General features: G+C 39.9%; 1 protein-coding gene across 3 annotated transcripts in view; it reads left to right on the top strand.

The window, feature by feature from the left end:
* LRRC49 (leucine rich repeat containing 49) overlaps positions 1-19,760 on the top strand; it is a 54,722-nt gene that overhangs the window by 4,189 nt on the left and 30,773 nt on the right. The window contains exons 1-7 of one of the 3 annotated variants that reach the window (XM_027881549.1): positions 7,395-7,495; positions 7,974-8,036; positions 8,617-8,704; positions 11,028-11,127; positions 11,615-11,818; positions 13,278-13,344; positions 17,562-17,705. In XM_027881549.1, coding sequence (XP_027737350.1) covers positions 7,442-7,495; positions 7,974-8,036; positions 8,617-8,704; positions 11,028-11,127; positions 11,615-11,818; positions 13,278-13,344; positions 17,562-17,705 — 720 coding nt within the window. In that variant the 5' untranslated portion in view covers positions 7,395-7,441. Of the gene's footprint in view, positions 1-7,394; positions 7,496-7,973; positions 8,037-8,616; positions 8,705-11,027; positions 11,128-11,614; positions 11,819-13,277; positions 13,345-17,561; positions 17,706-19,760 lie in introns of those variants that run through there. The other 2 variants (XM_027881550.1, XM_027881551.1) reach the window with 2 other exon arrangements.

Here is a 19,760-nt window from a genome sequence, read left to right as displayed (position 1 = left end):
CAGGTAACTGAGTGTGGCTTTTGATGTGTGTCACAAAGTAAGGCTTCGTTCTTTCATCAAGCAGATGCCACAGGTGTAAAAACTGTTTGTACAAATCCTTATTTGTTATTTGCTTGAGTAATGCCCTGTGCATCCTGATAACCAGGCCTACAACATACTGTGAGTCAGACACCACATTGATTGGCTCGTGTAACCCTTTCTCGAAGATTCGCACTACTGCAGTGAGTTCCATAACTTGTACTGAGCCTGATGTGCAGACTGTTTCTGATTGCCACTGTCCATTTTCTTGCCAAACAAAACCAGCTTTTCCAGTTTTACTGCTGGCATCTGAAAAAACTGTCACTGCTTGCAAAGGGACATCGCTTCGACAGGTCTGTGGTTCCATAACAACGTGAGTTTTAAACAGAGGATGAGTGGGATAGGTACTTTTCAGCTGAATGTTGTTAGCTAAAGCTGTCATAGCCAATTCATAGGATTGTTCAAGTGCCACTTGTATTTGTTCTTGTGTTAAGGGCAAAATTACATGATCCAGAGCAGTTCCTGCAATTTGACAAAGCCTCAGGTTAGCCTTCGTCACTATCAGTCCAAATGCTTCCACTCTCTTGGTGAGTGTTTTATGCGGTCGAGCTGGTAGATAAATCCATTCTAGTATCCAAAGTGGATCAGGAGTTCCCAGTACCCACTGATACAGAACTCCAGCTACTTCTCCTGGGGTGTTTAGTACTGCCAATTTGATAGGTTCTGCTGGTGTATATCGGCCAGAGTAAGAGGTTGCAGTTTTCTCCTGTATGGTCTGTAAGGCTGCTTTGGCATCTTGTGTCAAGCTGCGCTTGTCTGAAATATGTTCTGCTGTGCGCAACGTATCAAGAAAGGGTTGTACATCTGAATTTAGTATTCCACACTGTCCTCGGACCCATTGGATGTCTCCAACCAATTTTTGAACATCATGTACATCTCTGATTTGTACGTGTAAACGCAGCTTTTGAGGACGTACTGCTGCTTCAGTGACTTGCCACCTAAGATATTTATATGGAGGTGTCAATTGTATTTTTTCTGGGGCTACCACAAGTCCATATTCTGCAAGGTAGTTCATAATCAATGTAAGATCTTGTTCTTTATCCAGATTTTGTGCACAGATTAACAAGTCATCCATGTAGTGGTAGATAATGTGATTTGTTAGTTGTGCTCTGGCTTTCCGTAATGCCAAATCCACGTACCATTGGCAAATAGTTGGAGAGTTTATCATCCCCTGGGGTAGAACGACCCAGTGGTACCTTTTGGCTGGCATCTGTAGGTTTATAGAAGGCACCGAAAAGGCAAACTTCTCACAATCCTCAGGATGTAGATAGATGGTGAAAAAACAGTCTTGCAAGTCTATTACAATCATAGGCCAGTCTCTGGGAAGCATAGCAGGAGCTGGCATTCCAGGTTGAAGGCTTCCCATGTCCTGCATCACTGCATTGACTGCCCTTAAGTCTTGCAACAGTTGCCACTTTCCTGATTTTTTGAGTATTGTAAAAATAGGCGTGTTCCATGGACTGGTACTTGGAACCAGATGTCCTGCTTTCAGTTGCTCTTCCACCAATTGCTCGATGTGTGTGACCTTTTCTTCACTTAACAGCCATTGATCCACCCAAACTGGTTTTTCAGTTAGCCAGGTTATCTTGAGTGTCGGTCGCCCATCAATGACCATTTGTCAAAAACTTGTCAAAGCAACTTTCCATTGTGTCAGGACATCTCTTCCTGCCAGCCAAATACTGGTGTTGAGCACATATGGCCGCACCTGTGCCATGCTTCCTTCCTCAACATCTTTTATTGTCACTGACTTGGGTAGGCTGCATTCCTCCAATACCATTGACTAATGTGTTAACATTCTGCAGGGGCCATGAGGAAGGCCAAGCACTTCTTGGCACAATGGTGACATCTGATCCTGTATCCAACATCATATTATGTTGTATAGTGTTGTTGTCAGGACCTTTTATTTGGAACATCCTGGTAGGTTGGTGTGATGTAAGAACTTGTGTAAAGGCTACTTGCAGTGTTCCCGTGGACCCAAAAGCTCCATCTCCCTGTTCCTTACTTATTGCTTTTGGTACACATGCTCTAAAAGGAACAAGTTGTGCAATCTTGGCTCCAGCATGAATGGTGACAGGTGGTTGTATTACTTGGATCATGATTGATATGATTCCTGTGTAGTCTGCATCTATTACTCCGGGAATGACTAAAAGTCCTTGTTTTGAGGAGGATGATCGTCCAAGTAGCAAAGCACTTAGTCCCCGCCCTAATGGTCCTGTAGCTGTGGATGGGATCAGATGTATTTTATTGTCCATTACTGTTGTGGTGGTGGCGGTAGCCAAGTTGACTCCGGCGCTGCCCAGGGTGCTTGCTCGCAATTCATCGAGGCATCTGGAATTGCTGGGAAGACTGCCAGGGTCTTTTGTGTCGTCGCGCCCCTCCAGTTGGTGCTGTTGTTGAAGGTGTACCACTCCTGCGAACTTGAGAACGACACTCTTGTGCTTTATGACCAAATTTATTACACCAATTGCATTTTCCTGGGAAAAATCCTGGATTAGGTGATGTGGTATGTGTCTTTTGCGGATGGTTTTTCTTTAAATGTCCTGCTTTTCACATTTAAAACATGCATCGCATCCACCCTTATTCGAGGGCTTCCATTGCTATGTGAGAGGTTTAATAGCAACAGACATGGCTGTAGCATAGGCTTGTGCTTGTATTTGTGCTTGTCGTTGTTCTTCTGCCAAGCGTGGCACACGGGCACAGGCCTCTATCATTTGTACAAGAGAAGCATTCTTAGGTAGGGAGGCTAGTATTTGCTGGCAACTTTTGTTAGCATTAAGCAGGGCTAAATCAAGTCCGACAGATCTTCTGGCATCAGGAGTCAGATGTGGAGCTCTTTCAAGAGCCTTTTGCAGATGATCAATAAACTCCATAAAAGGTTTGTCTTCTCTCTGCTTTACTTCTGTATATGGAGGTACAGGTTGCCCCACTTGAGGTAGCTCTTTTATAACCTCTAAGGCCAGCTGTTGAGCCTGCTGCAGTATTTGAGGTTGCAAAGCTGCTTGAACTTGCGGTGTTGAAAATGGTCCTGTACCTAAAAGCTGCTTGACTGTAGCAACCAATAAGGGGTCACCGACTCCCCTTTCGAGATTTTTAACCTGTTGTTCCTCTATCTTCTCACGCCATCTGTCTTTAAACAGCAACTGTAGGGTAGGTGGAAAGAACATTTCCACCATGAGTCTGATATCAGATTGAGTTAACACTTGCTGCTTAAATACCTGCTCCAGCATATTTTGAACATAAGGATTATGCACACCGTAATCCATCACAGCCCAATGTGTATCTTTCATCATTTTCCAATCAAGAGGGGCCCAAGTTCTTCTGCCTTGCTGGTTAGTAGTCACTGGCATGGACATGATAGACTTTGGGAGAAACACCCCTTCAATTTGTGCATTTTCAATTACCCCTTTCCACCTTTGCCCAGGTGAAAAATCTGGGTCTGATGGAGGTGGCGACAGTGGTGTAAGTGAGGCACTAGGCTGAGGTCTTTGCTTCTGGTGTGCTGTAACTACCCGGTGGATCTGTTAGCCGGCGCATTCCCCGATACCCATCTACCTTGGGGTCAGAGGGTGTACAATACTTTCTTAACAATTCTTGATCGTCTGGCCATTTACTCAACACTTGCCGATATGCCTGCTCCTTTGTCAATGTTCCGTCCTCAATACACATATCCATCCAGCTTACTGCCCGCTTTTTCCTTACTTCCTTATCTTGTTCTGTCAGACTCCGAGCTGCGTCCACAGAGCCGACAATTTCTTGTCTTGCACTGCCATCTAGCGACGGCTTGCTTACAGTATCAGCCAGAGCGTCTAATGCTGAGGCAATGGTTTTAGACGCGCGATCATACGCCTTTCGTACTGCCGCTTTGCTGCTTTGCCCCCCGTCTAAGTTTTTCATAGCGTCTAGGACTTCTTGTAAATTCTCATTATGACGCCTTATCTCATCTTTTAGATCATTATCACAAGAGTCTGGATATAACTGCGATCGAACTTCCTGGGTTCCTCCCAAATCATTATCTACCTCCATACTCTCTTCTGCTGGTAAAGGTACATCTGCTACACAGGGCGTGCTATCCAGCGGTGCAGAGGGGATGACAGAGGAGCCCTTCCCCCCACCAAAAGTCCCGTTCTCTATCCTCCACAGGCATAGAAACAAGTCCCGATTTCCTTTCTTCTACAGTTGTCTCTATTTTTAATATCTTTCACACTGCATCAGCCACCAGAGCCTCTCCATGAGCCCTTGAAATTATATCAACACAAGCCCTCCAAGTCGTAGCTAACTTGGAGGCAGTTTTATCTCCTACGGACACGGACTCCCACAACTCCTGACTGAAAGCCTTCCATATATCTTGATCAAAGGCATTCTGTGGGTCTTTAAAGAATTTTTTACGTTTTCCTAGTGATAACAACTCCTCCACTTCCTTCGCTTTCACCTCAACTTCGACCTTTTTTGCTAAATATAGCATACATTTCAGCGTCACTCGCTCAACTGCGGATTCCATATTCCCCATGCTGTCTGCTGAATATTTGCAAGCTTGCACTCACCATCTCTCTCCAGGTGCAGCATCTCTCGGGCTCCTGACGCTGCGTTCCGCAGTTCCGCCAGCCAGCAGACACCTCGCCTTTTCGTCACGGCAGCAATCTTTCGGTACGAATATGTGCCGTCAATCCCTGGCCTCCCATATAGTCGAACTCCGTTCCTCAGACGAAATTCCTCCTGCGGAGCACCAGATGTAAACACATGCGAGACCCAAGGGAAGCTCCACACACACCAATATGATGTTCAGAAGCTCCATCTTTATTGGAAATTACACTTACTTTTATACAGTTCAATAACTACCACATATTTGACTACTTAACCTATTATTGGTCACATACACAAAACACACACTGTTCACACGATTATTATTGGCTAGCTAATGTGAGAAATAAATGAAACGGTTTTATTACAAGCAGGGTTTCCATGATTGCCTCATGATGAGGAGTTTGTGATCAGGGGTGTTCTACAGTTGCCTATGGCTGCAGTTCTGTTGCAGTCATGACCTGTTAATAGTTGTGATCATGTTACTGTTGTTTGCTATTGCTGTGTGAAGGCGAACCGGGAAGCCTGTAAGACAATGAGACCAGCCAGGGCTCATTGCCAAGGGACTATGCGGCCGGGACAGGGAAACAATCTGATAGGATGGTTAAAACAACCAATGGACTGCAAAAGAGAAGTGTGAGCCCGCCCTGAGAGAACCAATCGGGCTCAAGAAAAGGCTATATTGCCTTTTAGGGAAGAAAGAGAGCTGAGCATGGGAGGGACAAGGGAACGGTTATGCAAATTGAGAGACCTTAAAAGAACTGCCCCCCCCATCTCGGTGTGCTCTCAGGCCCTGGCACGAGGCAAACCTGACTGCACCCAGCGCGCATTGAAAATAAAAGTTCTTTGTTTCACTTTATTTGGCCGTCTTCGAAATTTTAATTTGAGATATTTCTCACAGCTAACATATCTTATTTTCTAAATTCTTTTCCTTCTAAATCTAACCACAACACTTCTATTCACATGTCTCCTGGCAGGCCCAACTCAGCCTCCCATCACAGGTGCTGTTTTTCTTCTTTCAGATGTCCAGTTCTCAAAACACTTGTCATGTTCTCAAAACACTTAGTCCTTGAAACTCCTCAGATTCCTATAAGCTGGTCCACTCCTGCCTCAACCCAAAAGGTTTCTAATTTTCCTACACTCTGCCTCAGTAGGTTTGGATTATTTTTTAACATGCCTTAAGCGATGAAATACTTTGTTTATGAAATATGCTTACATGCATCTCTGAGCAAATCTCTAGGTCTCTGCTAATGGGACATTCTGTAGTATGTCTTCAGTAGGGCATCACTTTTCATCACTGATTTCAGTGGGAGCAGAAATACAAACACAAAAGTACACATTTTAAGACAGTACGGACAGGGACTGTGGGTCTGATTTTGTATGAGTTCATGGGAGTTGTTTGCCTCCCTGGGCAGGCACAAGGCAGGGACCAGTATGAGCAAAGAACTATTCTATGCTGCAGCTAACCCAAATGATATTTGAGAGAGACCTTTCAGTTTATCTGATGTCTCCTTCTGTCAAGGTTAAGGGAACTTAATTTTATAGAGAAGGACACTAGATTTGCTTCTTTGCTTTACGATGGTCATGATACAGAATTGGCCTTTGGCTATATGAAGACTGATGTAATTTCAGCGCTATGTTGTTTAGGACTCCACTGAAATTACCAGACAAATTCTTTGGGGGTTGTTTGGTTAGGTTTATTTTCCTTTTAATATAGCAATGCTCTATAATGCTTAACTATTAGCAGAGATGAAGCAGCATTTGCAACCATGGGAGAACTTAAAAGTAAAAGAACTAATGTAGTCAAATGCCTTAGAGGGAAACTCATGGCTCACTGGTACCCAGTAATGATCATAAACCCATGAACCTCAGCTGCACAACCAAAATCTGCACAGATTTCTTATGGCATACTGATTGTTTGCATAGCATTGCCTACATCTTGTAAAAAAGAAATCAAAACAAAATCTCCAATATTTTGCATTTCTCACAAAATATGCTGTAATTACATTATTCTTCTGTGAACCTTTCAGCAGATGGTAACTAAAATGACAATACGCAAAACCTGGAATACGTATTTGTTAGGGTGGTAAGGCATTGGAATAAGTTGCCTAGGAAGATGATGGAGTCACCATCCCCTAAGAGCATCTCTCTTATGAGGAAAGGCTGCAGGACCTGGGCCTGTTCAGCCCTTACAAAAGACAGCTGAGAGGAGATCTCATTGAGGGATATAAAAACCTAAAGGGAGGTGTCAGAGGATGGACCAGGCTCTGCTCGGTGGTGCTGAGCAATAGGACAAGAGGCAATAGGTAGAAACTGAAGTTCCACTTGAGTAAGAACTTCTTCACTGTGCAAGTGACTGAACATTGGCAGAGATTGCCCGGAGGGGGTGTGGAGTCTCTCTCACTGGAGATACTCCAGAACCATCTGGTCACAATCCTGGGCCCACGAGCTCTAGGATGACCCTGCCTGAGCAGGGAGGTTGTACCAGGTGACCCACTGTGGTCCCTTCCAACCTGACCCGCTCTGTCAATTTGTGGCTCTGTAATAGTGTGTTTTCACTAGGCGGGAGGAACACGGTTCGGCACCGGGCACAGCAGCGCGGCCATACGGCGCCATCTCACTCCCTCCGTTCCCTCACAGTCTCCCGCCCATCGGCGCCGCCCCAGCCGGCAGGCGGGGCGGAAGCGGCGGTCGCCGCGGTAACGGCGGAGCTATTTCCGACAGGGCGGCGGCGACGTGGGGCCGTGCGATGTGAGGACTGTGCGGGGCTGAGGGACAGCGGCACATGGTGCCCAGCAAGGGCCGCACCGGCCGGGGCCCGCGGGCCGCGCCCGCACTGGTAGGTGCTGCGGGGGATGTGGGCGGGCGGCGGCTCCCCCGGTGCTGTTTGTGTGTGTGCCCCCTGTAATGTGCTGGGAGGGGATGTATGAGCCGTTCGGTTAACGGTTTCTGTTAATCGTTTTGGCTACTTTCCACGTAGGTGCCACATTTTGTCATACAAACCCAAAGACCAGCCTTTTAAAAAGAGGCACGTTTGAATGTAAGCGCTTGTTTTCTTCATGATGGGAATTGCATCCCCATGGAAGTTGTGCTTTCAGTGTATTTTTAAAACTAAAAACAGCGTGTTTTTTTTTAAACTAAAAATTATTTAGCGTTGCTTAGTACTGTCATGTGTTCTTCATAATATTTTTACAAGGTAGTTCCTTTCTTGACACATTTTGCTTTTGAAAATGCTTGTATTGTTACATTTAACTCTTCGTGTTGATACCTGTTTTTGACAAATGTAGCATTTAATTTCTTATTCTTTCAATTTGCAGGTTAATAATTGTGGTCTTCAGCTGGTTATCCAGACCTCGTCAATGCCAGATAAGAGCAAACCAGTAATTACTACCTTTTCTTGGACAATTATATGAATTTAAGCAGTTGTATGATACAGACAAATTTGTATGCTTTCGGATAGGAATTACCTTTTCAGTAGTCATCTGCTGATTTATAATATCTAATATATCTGATAGTATTTTAGTAAATTATTTCATCCTATTAAGGACATAGAAAGTAAAAACAGGGGAATGTACTATACCCTGCCATAAGCTTTATACATATATATTTACAATATATATATACACACACACATATATATATGTTTTCTTGTGCTTCTGTCCGTACTTCTCTTTATCCTGTAATTACAGTACTCCTTACCGGGGGGAGGATTTTTTTTTTTCTTTATTTAGTCAACTACATATGCATATGCTGCTAACTTCCATATTTTCATTTTGGTTTCCAGCACTGAAGCTTTTTTCCTAAAAGAATGAATGCATCTTTTATTGGAGAAATTATTATTTTTCTAAATAATTTGTAGAATTTCCTGAGAATCGCAGTTACTATAAGGTTGTGTTTGTCTATGTAGGCATTATTTGCATTTGAAAACTTTTAACATTTGTGTTAAATATTGTGTTACAGTTTGAATTGAGGATAAATAAAGAACCGTCATCTTTCCATAATAGACTTCTGCAGCATGACCTGGAAAAAAACTATTCAGGAAGACAAGGTGATGTTCAGTGGGGTTTGCTTTGTTTGTCTTTTGTATCTCTGTTTTATTAACTGAACAGTAAAGAGAGATTGTGTCATGATTAGAATATGTAAGAGTGACAGCTTTTCCTACTTGGCTACAGTAGTTCATTGTAATTACTGTTGCATTACATCCTTAACCCACTATTCTGGTGCAGATGTCTTTTTTCATCATACGTTTTCCCCTCATGGAAGAGCATTCTTTCTTCTGCCTACAAAGCCACAACCTATCAAGTGCCCTACTGTTCATCCTCTCAAAAAGCCACATAGTTCTGTCTTGTAACATTTTATTGGACATTTAACATCTTAATATATTTAGACAAAATCAGTTTCTAATTCAGAACCCCAGTATGAAGAGAGAGTTTTCCTACTGTGCTTGTGTGCTTTTGGCTTTGAAAAGAAAGATATTGGTGATTTCACTGCTAACTGTGGTGAAGACGGCAAGACATTTGAAACAGCATTTCTTGACATGCTACTGCTGCTTGCCTGTCATGTAAAAACAGTGAATGGTTAGGATAGAAGATCAGTTTAAATATTACGGCAATTCTTTATTCATTCAGGCAAAAAATAAAGACCAGCAGTCACTTAGAATGGGTTGATTTTTAGGTTTATTTTGCAACTTATGGAGTAAATGTAAGTCTGCAGATTGGTTTTGTTCCCTGCGCAGGAGACCAAAGAGTATTAAGTCCTATGGTGCATAATAAGCAGCTCTGTCTCCCAGTCCCATCCAGTCTGACACAACTGTCTGGTTTGGAGTTGAGGCAGAGTACAGGTTCTTTATCAGGATTTGGCGAGACTTCCATTCACACACCTACAAAATCCAGATCCCGACAAAACAGCCAGAGCGTTAGTTCAGGTAACACTGAAAAAGCCTTGTCAGTCTCTTTGGTACTGGGTGCCTTGCTAGAAGTGTTTCCTAGGGCTCCCTTAGGGTATTAAGAGAGGTTAGTAGGTCATGGTCGGGAAACCACTAGAAATATTTTTCAAAAATATAAGGCATTTAAACAGAGGCTTTTTATAGATCTTACTCTAATGAAAGGGCAGTAATAGGGACTTTTCACACATGCCTTTAGGAGGATGACAGTAGAAGAAAAAAAGTCACTTTACTACCATCCTGTCATGTTTCAGACTGATTTTTAAATCCCTGATTTTATGTTTATTGGCTTAAACACACGTGACACAACTACTTTAAGACTGTTGCAACAATGTTGATTGATTTTGTTATTTTTTTTAGTGTCTCTCTTTTTTCTCCACAGCAGTTCTGATTTTGAAGGATACATAATGTTGCTAGAGTAGCTAGTGATAAAATATTGAGTAGCACTGAAAAGATTCAAATTGAACAACAAATTGTTTTACTGAAATAGATATCTAATGGTGAACTTTAGCCAATAATGAACTCACAATAATAGTAAAGCAGTTGCCTTTGTTTGTTGAAGAATTAATGTTTTTCCTGTTAATGTTTGATTTATTTGAAGGAAGAGAATGAAAAAGAAAACCAAAAAGAAAAGAAAGGGCAAGCACATAGAAGTTGAACCTATATTTTTGTGGTAGTGTACATGCCCAGTGATTTATTTTTGACCAGTATTTTTCAGTAGGTCATTTTCCAAATAAGCCAAAGCTCACAGAACACATTTGTTGATTAATTTTGCAGGTATTTTTAGACATCCTACCTTTTACTTTTATATTAATGAAATGGGTAAAGGTGAACACCTTTATAAGTGTGTTTTAAGGAGCTGCCTGTTTCTTTCTTGATAATGGAGTGACATATTAGACCAGTCATTACTAGGTGTTCCATGCACTTATCTTTAAAAGACTTCGCATTTATTTGTGGCTCAGTGGGACTCTTTCAACGTGTTGGTGCTTTAGTTTCTGGTTCTATCAATACCTACCTGACCTGTGTCTTTAAATTTATCTTAAGTTAGGAAATACCTTCTTTAAGTTGAGATACTGAAATTATGAAACAATTATACAGCTTTATGTTAAAACATCACTGGGTAATTGTAATTAAAATAAAAGCATCTACAAAATATCTGCCTACAACAAATTGTTGACCGAAAATCTCTCAGAAATAAAACAGATGGATGTACTTTGGAAAGAGGATTTAGGGGGATATAGTTGAAAACAAAAAATAGCTGGAAAGAAAACTGGTAAATCATAGTACTGAATGTAGGGAAAAAGCACTTTGATGTACTATGTAATGCTTTATTCTAATAAGAAAGAAAACTTTGCATTTATCACCTGTAGTTAATGAAGTGCATTTGCGAAGAGATAATTCATATATTCTCTGTATGATTTTCTAATAGATAACGCAAATTTTGGGAGCAGTTCATCAATAACATTTCCTGTGTTGCAACGCACTGCTGAAGAAAAAATCCTGAACTCTGATAGACTTACCCTGGAAAGGTGAGAAGGTGACAGTGCACGTGCCACAGCAGACTAATGTATTTATATTTCAAATGTCAAGTTCTATAAAACAAAGAAAAATCATATAGACATAGAACACTGAATTCTGATATCAGCAGTCTGTTTATGTAGTATCTGATGAAAAACTTAAAAAATTGTGAGGCTGCATCTGTTGAAATTTGAGTGTGGTCACAACATGAAACTTCCATATATTTTCCATGGAACAAGCGAATCTTTGACTAAATGGAGAGGAATTCAGAAAATTTTGGAAACACCTCTATGTTTTCATGCTAATTTTTTAATAGGTAGGAGGAGTTACCTCTTTATTTACAGACTTGAATTAGCAAACCTAATTACCTTAATGTTACCTCAACTAAAATAATATACTTTCCTCTGGTCAGAGTGGGTGAGTTGAAAGTTGGTTACCAATTTGTTACTTACATGTGTGGTTTGGTTTTTCTTTTTTTTCCTTCTTTTTTTCTTCCAGGCAAAAATTGACAGTGTGCCCTGTTATTGATGGGGAAGATCATCTTCGTCTGTTGAACTTTCAACATAATTTTATAACTCGGATCCAAAATATTTCTAATCTTCACCACCTTGTTTTCTTAGATTTATATGATAATCAGATCGAGGAAATAAGTGGGGTTTCAACTTTGAGATCCCTGAGAGTCCTTTTGTTGGGAAAGAACAGGTAAAAAGAATAAAAGTAATTTAAAGCACCCTACTTCTTTATGGTGTAGCAACTGTGATCTGTCATTGTTTCTGTTACTTACAGTTCTCAGTTTATGATGTTGCTTTGAGACCACCCCTGAGGAAGGACACAGCTTTTTTATGTCATGTTCTTCAGCAACTTCCTTTCTTACATATATTTTAGCTACAATTCTGAAGTCCTTTACATGTATTCATCCAATCTTTATTCTGATCAACTGTTCAATATGTGTTCTTAGATTGGTGTGACAGGTAGAATATCTTTTCCCATCAACTGGAGTATTCATTATTTATAAGCTACAGAAAGTATTTTTGCCTGATGTATTTAGCTGGGAAAAAATACCAGACAGATGAGTTATGAATTTGATGCTTATTTATTGATTCTAACTTTGAGCTTCTAATTCTGATAATTTAATAGAAATATCTGTGGAATTGCTCATATACCTAAGGGTTGTGTTCTTATCTTGTTAATTTTCCTTATTTTCTTTATATTCAGTCTTGTGAGAAGTGGTGAACAAATTTCAGTTATGTGCAGATTATAAAGAATGTACCTCCCAATTCAGCCTGTATTCAAAGCTGACAACTTTCAGTAGTGCAATATGTTACTGGAGCTAATAGCTTTGGTATTAAAAATCTTGCCTGTAGACATCAATTTTGTGTGCAGTAAAATACTGGGGCATGGGAACTATAAATTTAAAATAAGGAATTGCTTCCCATATCATAACTAGTGCAGTTTAGCCTGTTTGCCTAGAAGTATGTTTTGGAGATAGTTAGGACTAGACATACTCGTGAGTAATTGATTACAGGTCAGACACAGTTGAAAGCAACTTGTTTTCAGCTTGATCTGTATATGAACTTTGATCACTCTTGAAGAAAGTGCTTAACATATGTGTTTAATATCATCAACCAGTAGATGATGCTGTTGAGAATATAGTAGCCTAGATTTGGAATCTGAGAAAACAAGACAGGACAGAGAAGTTTTAAGAAAATGAAGTTGTTCAGGTGAGAAGACATACTGCCAAACCTGGAAATCTCTGTCTAGAAAGGGCTGGGGGCTTTCAGGGTGTTTTAGTTCTGTGTTCTTCTTACATGCTCTGAAAAGCCTGTGTTACTATACTATTTCATTAAAATGGTTTGAAATTAGCTGTTTGCCAGTAATATTCTTCCTTTAGTTACTATTATTTAGGGATCTGGATAGGTTGCTTGTCAACTTTGTTTTCTAGTGAGCAAGTATTCCTTCCTTTTCCTCTTTCTGGAAGAGCCACATACTGCTACTATTGCATTATTGACAGTCAGGAAGGTAATATTAATTTTTGTGTGTCTGTGTGTGTTTCAAAACTGTTATTCTTCTGTTACTCTTGGTAGTCAGGAAAAAATGGCTAATGAAAGATAATTTTTATCTAATATTAAAAATAATCTAGGTCATAATTGAAATTTTTCAGAATAAAGAAGATCTCAAATCTGGAGAACCTAAAAAACCTTGATGTTTTAGATCTCCATGGAAATCAGGTATAGTACAATAACTTGATTACTTATATTTCTTGTGTAGACATTGTGTGTGCTGTGTCTTTTACCAAACTATTGTTTCTTGAAAGGGAACTGGTAGCAAGGTTTTCAACTTTTGAGGTCACAGAAATAAGTAAATTAATGAAAGGGGACATGGTGTTTATTTTGAATCTTTGTATTAAGTCTCTTATACTTCAGAAAGGTTTCAGCAGTTAAAATTCTGAGACCACTGGGTGTAATAACACACCTACACAGTAGTCATCTACCACAAATATTTGTGGTGCAGTTAAAGTAACACAGTCTTGGAAATCATGTAAAATTTTAAGATCCCCCTGATTGTTGTGTTGTTTCTGCTTTTGGTGATCTTACAAAACAGATCCCTTACCTTTATGTGGAAGACTTAAATTTGTACAGGAAAAAGCAGAAGGGGTCTGAGCTCTTGACTGATTCATAAAAGGTCTTAAGTCACTTAACATCTGTTTAGGTTCTTCAATTTGATACTAAACAATCATTTCTGCTTCAAGGGGTGCATAAAGTTTTAGCTGCAGTACATGTAAGAGTAAGTTTTTTTTGTTTAATGCGTACATCAGAAGCAGCATGGAGTATTGGGGCAAGCTGGATATAGTATTCTTTGAAAATAAATTCAAACCACATGTAAGAAAAAATGTCCAATAATTCAGATGTTTAAAACAACATGTGGCTATTGTGACTGTATAGGACCAGTGTGTGAATTCTCTGGATTCCTGTTTTGATGATTTTAATGTCTTACTGATTTCTCTGTGTGTTTATTATACAATTGCTTGACAGTGGAGAGTGGAAATGCTTAAAAGAGAAAGACAAGCCAGCACTATAGGGAGTTACTGTTATAAGTGCTGCAGTAAGTTTGTGGCTGCTTTGAGTAACATCAAACAAACAATGTGCGTGTTATGCAGCAGCAGATGCAATCTAGGACCAGATGATGACAATGCCCTTGGAATCTTGGCCATCTCCAAACGTATTCATTCTACAGTTTTGTGTGGTTTTAATCTTTTTCTTATTGCTGTTGTAAATGAGTTATGTTTTTGATAAAAATACTTGCAGATAAAACTATGCCAGTAAGCACAAAAGAAGGAATCACTGATGGAAATGAAACACATCATGCACAGCTCTTACAAGTGATTGTGATTTGATCTGACTTGTCTTTTTTCCCCCCACCTTTTTTTTTCCCCCCTTCAAGTATCTGTACAACTCTTTACAAACTACAACTTTACTAGGAGTTGTGGGCATAGTGCCCAGCTGGCTGTTGCTAGATCATCTGCATAATGATAGTCCTACTGTGATCCAGGGAACATAACAAATTACCCTATATCAGGAACTAATACTGTGGAGTATAGTAAGTTATTTTGGTTTTCAGAATGTTTTAATCATAAACATACATGTGAAGGGCACAAATGTTAGGAAATGGAATTGGGGTTGTTTTAGTTTGTTTTTTGGTAGGTTTATTGTATTTTTTTCTTGGAAAGACCTAATAAAGACTATGAACTTTGTTTCTATTAATAAATTATCTTTTTGTTCCTTTCCAGTTTAAAGATATGCAAGTTATCCCGTGTAAGTTCTTTCTTTCCTGTCTTTGAGAAGTTCAAAATTTGAAACACCAGTCTGCTACACATAGTATTAGTTCTTTCTGAAGGCATAATGAAGGGAAGAAATGCTGATATATCTGCTTAGTGTACTAGTGCCCTCTTTGAAGGCTGTTCGTTGTTGTTGTTGTTGTTTGCTTATGTAAAATGAATAAGGATCTCTTTTAACTCTATTTAAATTTGTGGTATTTTTATTCAGAGCAGCCTTCTAGTCTATCTTAAGAGATATTTCTTCTACATTGTAAATTTTTGAAGAACAGACTTCAACAGCTTAATTGGCTTTGAGAACTTCAAAATAGGGTTTCCAGTGTTCCAGAATGTAGCAATTTAAAAAACAGATCAGTAAAATTAGAGCCAGCCTTTTCTCAGTGGTGTTCTGCAAAATGGCAACAATCATTGAGCACTGTTAATTATGCACAGAATCATGTCAATGTTCCCAGTGATCCCAGATGATGATTGAACAATCAGATCTTGTGTACAAGTATAATAAAATATTGGAAATACATTAGGCTATCAAAAAATGTTAGCTGTTTTCATTATAGACAGTAGTTCTGTGTAAGATGTGAGATCTCAGTGGACACTCTGAGTAGATTGTTGTGGTTTAACCCCAGCCAGCACCTAAATACCAACAGCCCCTGGCTCATCACCACCACCCCTCCCTGCAGCTGGACAGGAGATTAATATTCCACCCTGGCATGGAGTAATTCTGACTAAGCAGATACCTGCAGAGGTCTGTGCTCTTCATGCCAACCATCTGCTCTCAGTGTTGCTTTTACAAGTTTTTCTGTCTCAATATATTCTTCTGAACGGTGGCATTTTCTGTTCCTCTTAATTTATTATTTTTGTATCCTGATAATTTTTTTCCTCTGCATAAAATGCACATAAATGGGTAGTTTAATTAGCAGTTGAATCAAAAGCAGGTTTAGGATGTTATATAATTTTGGTCTTGCTATCTACTTTGGTGTGCTTTTTAATAGAAAAATTGCTGAAGTACTGTTTATAGCAGCATATTCCAGTCATATGTCAAAGACTTATACATGGGTACATACATGAAGATTACCAACTCAAACTGTTAAACAATAGCTACCTTACTTCTTCTCCTATTCCAGGAAGTGTTAGGAACTTTCTTTAACTGGCACAGCCAGAGCTGTGCTGGTCTAAAGCCCCAGGAAGTTCAATGTCCCTGGAAAGGTGACACCAGGAAAGGTGTGCCTGAGGACTGGGTGTTGGAGGGGGCTTGCAGTGGCCCAGCAGATGATCATTCTAATTGAAAGGGACAATGTTAGTACATGGGAGTAGCTGTGTGCACTGTATCCTTGGATGCACTGCTACTCAGTGAGGCTGGCTGGAGTCTTTTCAGGGAAACCAGCTGCCTTTTTGCCACACAGCGCAGGCTGCACTAAGAGTATGACAAGCACATGCTCCATGCAGTGGCTGTGCTTCCCCTTCTCCATGTATGCAAGTCATGCATGAGTATCTGGATGGGTGCTGGAGGACAGACCACCGTGAGAAATAAATATCTGGATAGAGAACCTTGTGTGGATCACTCTGAGGAATGCTAACAGCAGGAAATAAACCCATGTTGTGTCACCAGAGCAGTAATCAATGTCTTTTGTAAAACACAGTTGTTTTTCCAGAATTGAAACATAAAATTAAGGGTCAATAGCTATTTTTACTCTATTTATGATTTTTTCTTTTTTTTGGTCATTGTCACCTGAATCTTTAGAATAGGGTATAAAGTATAAAAACAAACCTCTGGCAACTGCCTGTTTACTGTAACTTAGTCTCTTTGTTTGATCCCTGCATTTTCTAATCATAGGAAGCCACAAGTTGCTGAAGTGCTGAGGACTGTCAAGCAAATGTGCCTTGTATCCAAACTAAGGATGCTGCTGCCTCTTTCCTAACTTTTGAGTATGTCTTTCTGATCCCAGTGATTACCTGCTCATAAAACTTCTTGCAAGTTGCAATTTCAAATAGTTGTTTTCTTCTTCAGAGGGCTGTGGGTGCTACTCACCCCTGACTCACAGCAGGTTCCTGTCCTCATGACCTGCTGGAAAATCTGTCTGTGGTGCTAATGTAGATAGATCTGTGAGTGCTGCTGCAGGCTTTATAAGAGTCATGAAGGGAAATTGATGCAGAGTTCTATGATGGTAGGAAGGTAAGATGCTGCTTATTCTTGTAGCATAGGCACCAGGAGATTTGTTTGAGTGTCTTTGCAGACAAATTAAGGATGAACCTTAATTTCCTCATTTTGGCGTACCTTGGTATCATCAGTGTTGTCTTCATTTTATGGTGTCTTTTACAGAGCAGCACAGCTGAAGTAACCTGATTTCTGATAGTATGGAAGGAAATGTTGACTGAGTTTTACTGCAGTGTGCTCAGCAAGGTGTTGACGAATACTCATTCTGAATTTCTAGCAGACTTAAACTTGTTTTCAGCTACTGGATATGAGTATCATGGTTTAGAAAAATACACAAGCACTCTATTTCATTAACTTGATTGTTCATGTATGCTTTTAAAAAAAAAAAAACAACATGCAACATGTATCTGTTGTATATCCATATAAAAAACAATCTGCATGTGTATCTATCTCTTTCACAGATTACTAAAATAGAGAACATTGGTCATTTGAGTGAACTGAGGGTGTTAAACCTTGCCAGAAACCTGGTTACCATTGTGGAAAATCTGAATGGACTGGATTCCCTCACAGAGCTCAACCTTCGTCATAATCAAGTCTCTGCTATAGTAAGGAGCAAAACTCTTTCATTTTTCCTTTTTCCAGCTTTTCTTTAATTTTGCCAAAATGCACTATAACTTGTTTAAACCATATCAGCACTTCAGATTTGTGAAATCTTGTGTTTTCCTGTGTTGTGCTGCTCATGTTTTTCTGCTGCAATACTTCATGTTACAACATAAAGGTGAAACAAAGAGAAATTAATTTTCAGTGTTATTGTCTTTAAATGTGATCAGGGAGGCTGGACTTAGGTGGCCTTTGAAGATCCCTTCCAACCCAGACTTTGCTGTGATTCTGTGATGACTTTCAGTGCTTCAAATTTTGAAAGCTCATGATGTTTCTCTAGAGAGGGGGCAAAAGTTTCTGAAGCAAATTTGTGGTTCTAACATATATATTTAGATACTTTTCTTCCACACAATTTTGTTTCTAGAAACAGTCTCAATTTCTGTAGCTTAGGTAAACAGATCATCTTAGATTTCATGATCTTAAGAATGTTTCTGGGGCAAATGCAGGAAAAAGAGGTATTGATCATAAAAGCAGAATTTCCCAGCTGAAGTTTCAGCCTAGCATGGTAAGTCTTCATGTTCTAAAAATAAAGTTTTTCGCTCTGCAGTTTGAGTTGTAGTTCAGATATGGCAAGTATATTGTTTGAACAAGAGCCTTTTAAAATAAAACAGTGTATAACTTACAGAGCATTAAAAGCATGAATCTATACATACCATGAGCTATGAAATAACTATTTACTTTCCGTCCTGTTGAGAATTAGGGGCACTGTTAGGGTGATGATCTCTATTTTTCTTTGAAGGACTGATGTGCTTGTTTGCTTTGAGGTTTTAAAAGTTTGGCATTTTTGGTTTTGTCACCTTCAGCTTGATCTTAGATTTGAAGGAGGACTTCTCAAGGTGTTCACCATATTTTCACAAAGGAGATCCTGCCCTCTGTGTCCACTGCCCTATAAGACTTTGTATCAAAACTGAAGTAGCTGGAGGCTTTTTTTTTTCTTTAATAATATAATCCTGCCTAGTGTTTGCTGTCAAACCTGTGAGACTTGCAACGTATTTTACAGGGCAGTAATGTATCATTTTAGTTATGGGAATTTGTCTTCTCCACTGATTAGCTGAAATCATTACTGCTTAAGAATTACTATGTGTGACCCTATAATGCCTGTCTTCATGTGTATAACCACTGATACCATGTGTGTCCACCCCTTTAGGCATCAGCACTAGGTAGCCTTAGGGACACAGGGGATGTCTAGATGTAATTCTGTTGTGAACTCCAACTTTTCATGGTCTGCCCTGGGAGGATTCAGAGCAGCTCTGAACCAGGAGTGTTGCAACTGCAGACTTGACCACACAGCAGCTCATTGTACCAGCAGGGACTCTCAGCAGCCCTTGGTAGCCCACATTTGGTGTTTCAGTAATAGCAGCTCCATGGTGTGTTTAGAGCTGCCTTTGTTTACCTGTTTGGTTGGAATGAACTGTTTCTGGAATGCTCTGTAGACATGTCACAAATCTGATGGAGGGAGGAAGAGCTGTAAATTTGATTGTGTGGCCAAAATCAAGGCAGTGGGCTCAGATACTCCTTTCTGTTTCCCAGCTTTGTGTCCACTGGCTTCAAGCAGGGTGAGGAAATGCAGGCTTAGAACAGAGGAGTTAGGTGTGCAGCTTGAATGGTTTGTGAATCACTGCACTCTGTGCTGTCTGTTATGGATTTATATTTCACAAATGAAGTCAATTGATATGTTAAATAATTTCACTTGATACATTTGTATCAAGACCTGCAAAGGTCTTTAATGGCATATATTAAATTTACAGTTGCTTATTCTGGAAACTCATTCCTACTTGAAAATATTAATTGTAGAGGTTGTAAAGATGACAGAGTCCTTCAGATTGTTCTCTGACACTGCTGTTTGGTGGTGCTACTTGCACTGCTGTATTGCACTTCAAAAACCTTATTTCAGCAAACCTTTCCCTTTTTTTTCCTTCCCCCCTTTTTTTTCCTTCCCCCCTTTTTTTTCCTTCCCCCCTTTTTTTTCCTTCCCCCCTTTTTTTTCCTTCCCCCCTTTT

The sequence above is a fragment of the Empidonax traillii genome, unplaced genomic scaffold (genome assembly GCF_003031625.1).
Source record: "Empidonax traillii isolate 1590-97213 ecotype Southwest subspecies unplaced genomic scaffold, ASM303162v1 scaffold90:size2128546, whole genome shotgun sequence".
In the NCBI taxonomy this organism is placed as follows: Eukaryota; Metazoa; Chordata; class Aves; order Passeriformes; family Tyrannidae; genus Empidonax; species Empidonax traillii.
Note: the sequence above shows the minus strand (reverse complement) of the source record. Positions and strands in the feature narration are given on the sequence as shown.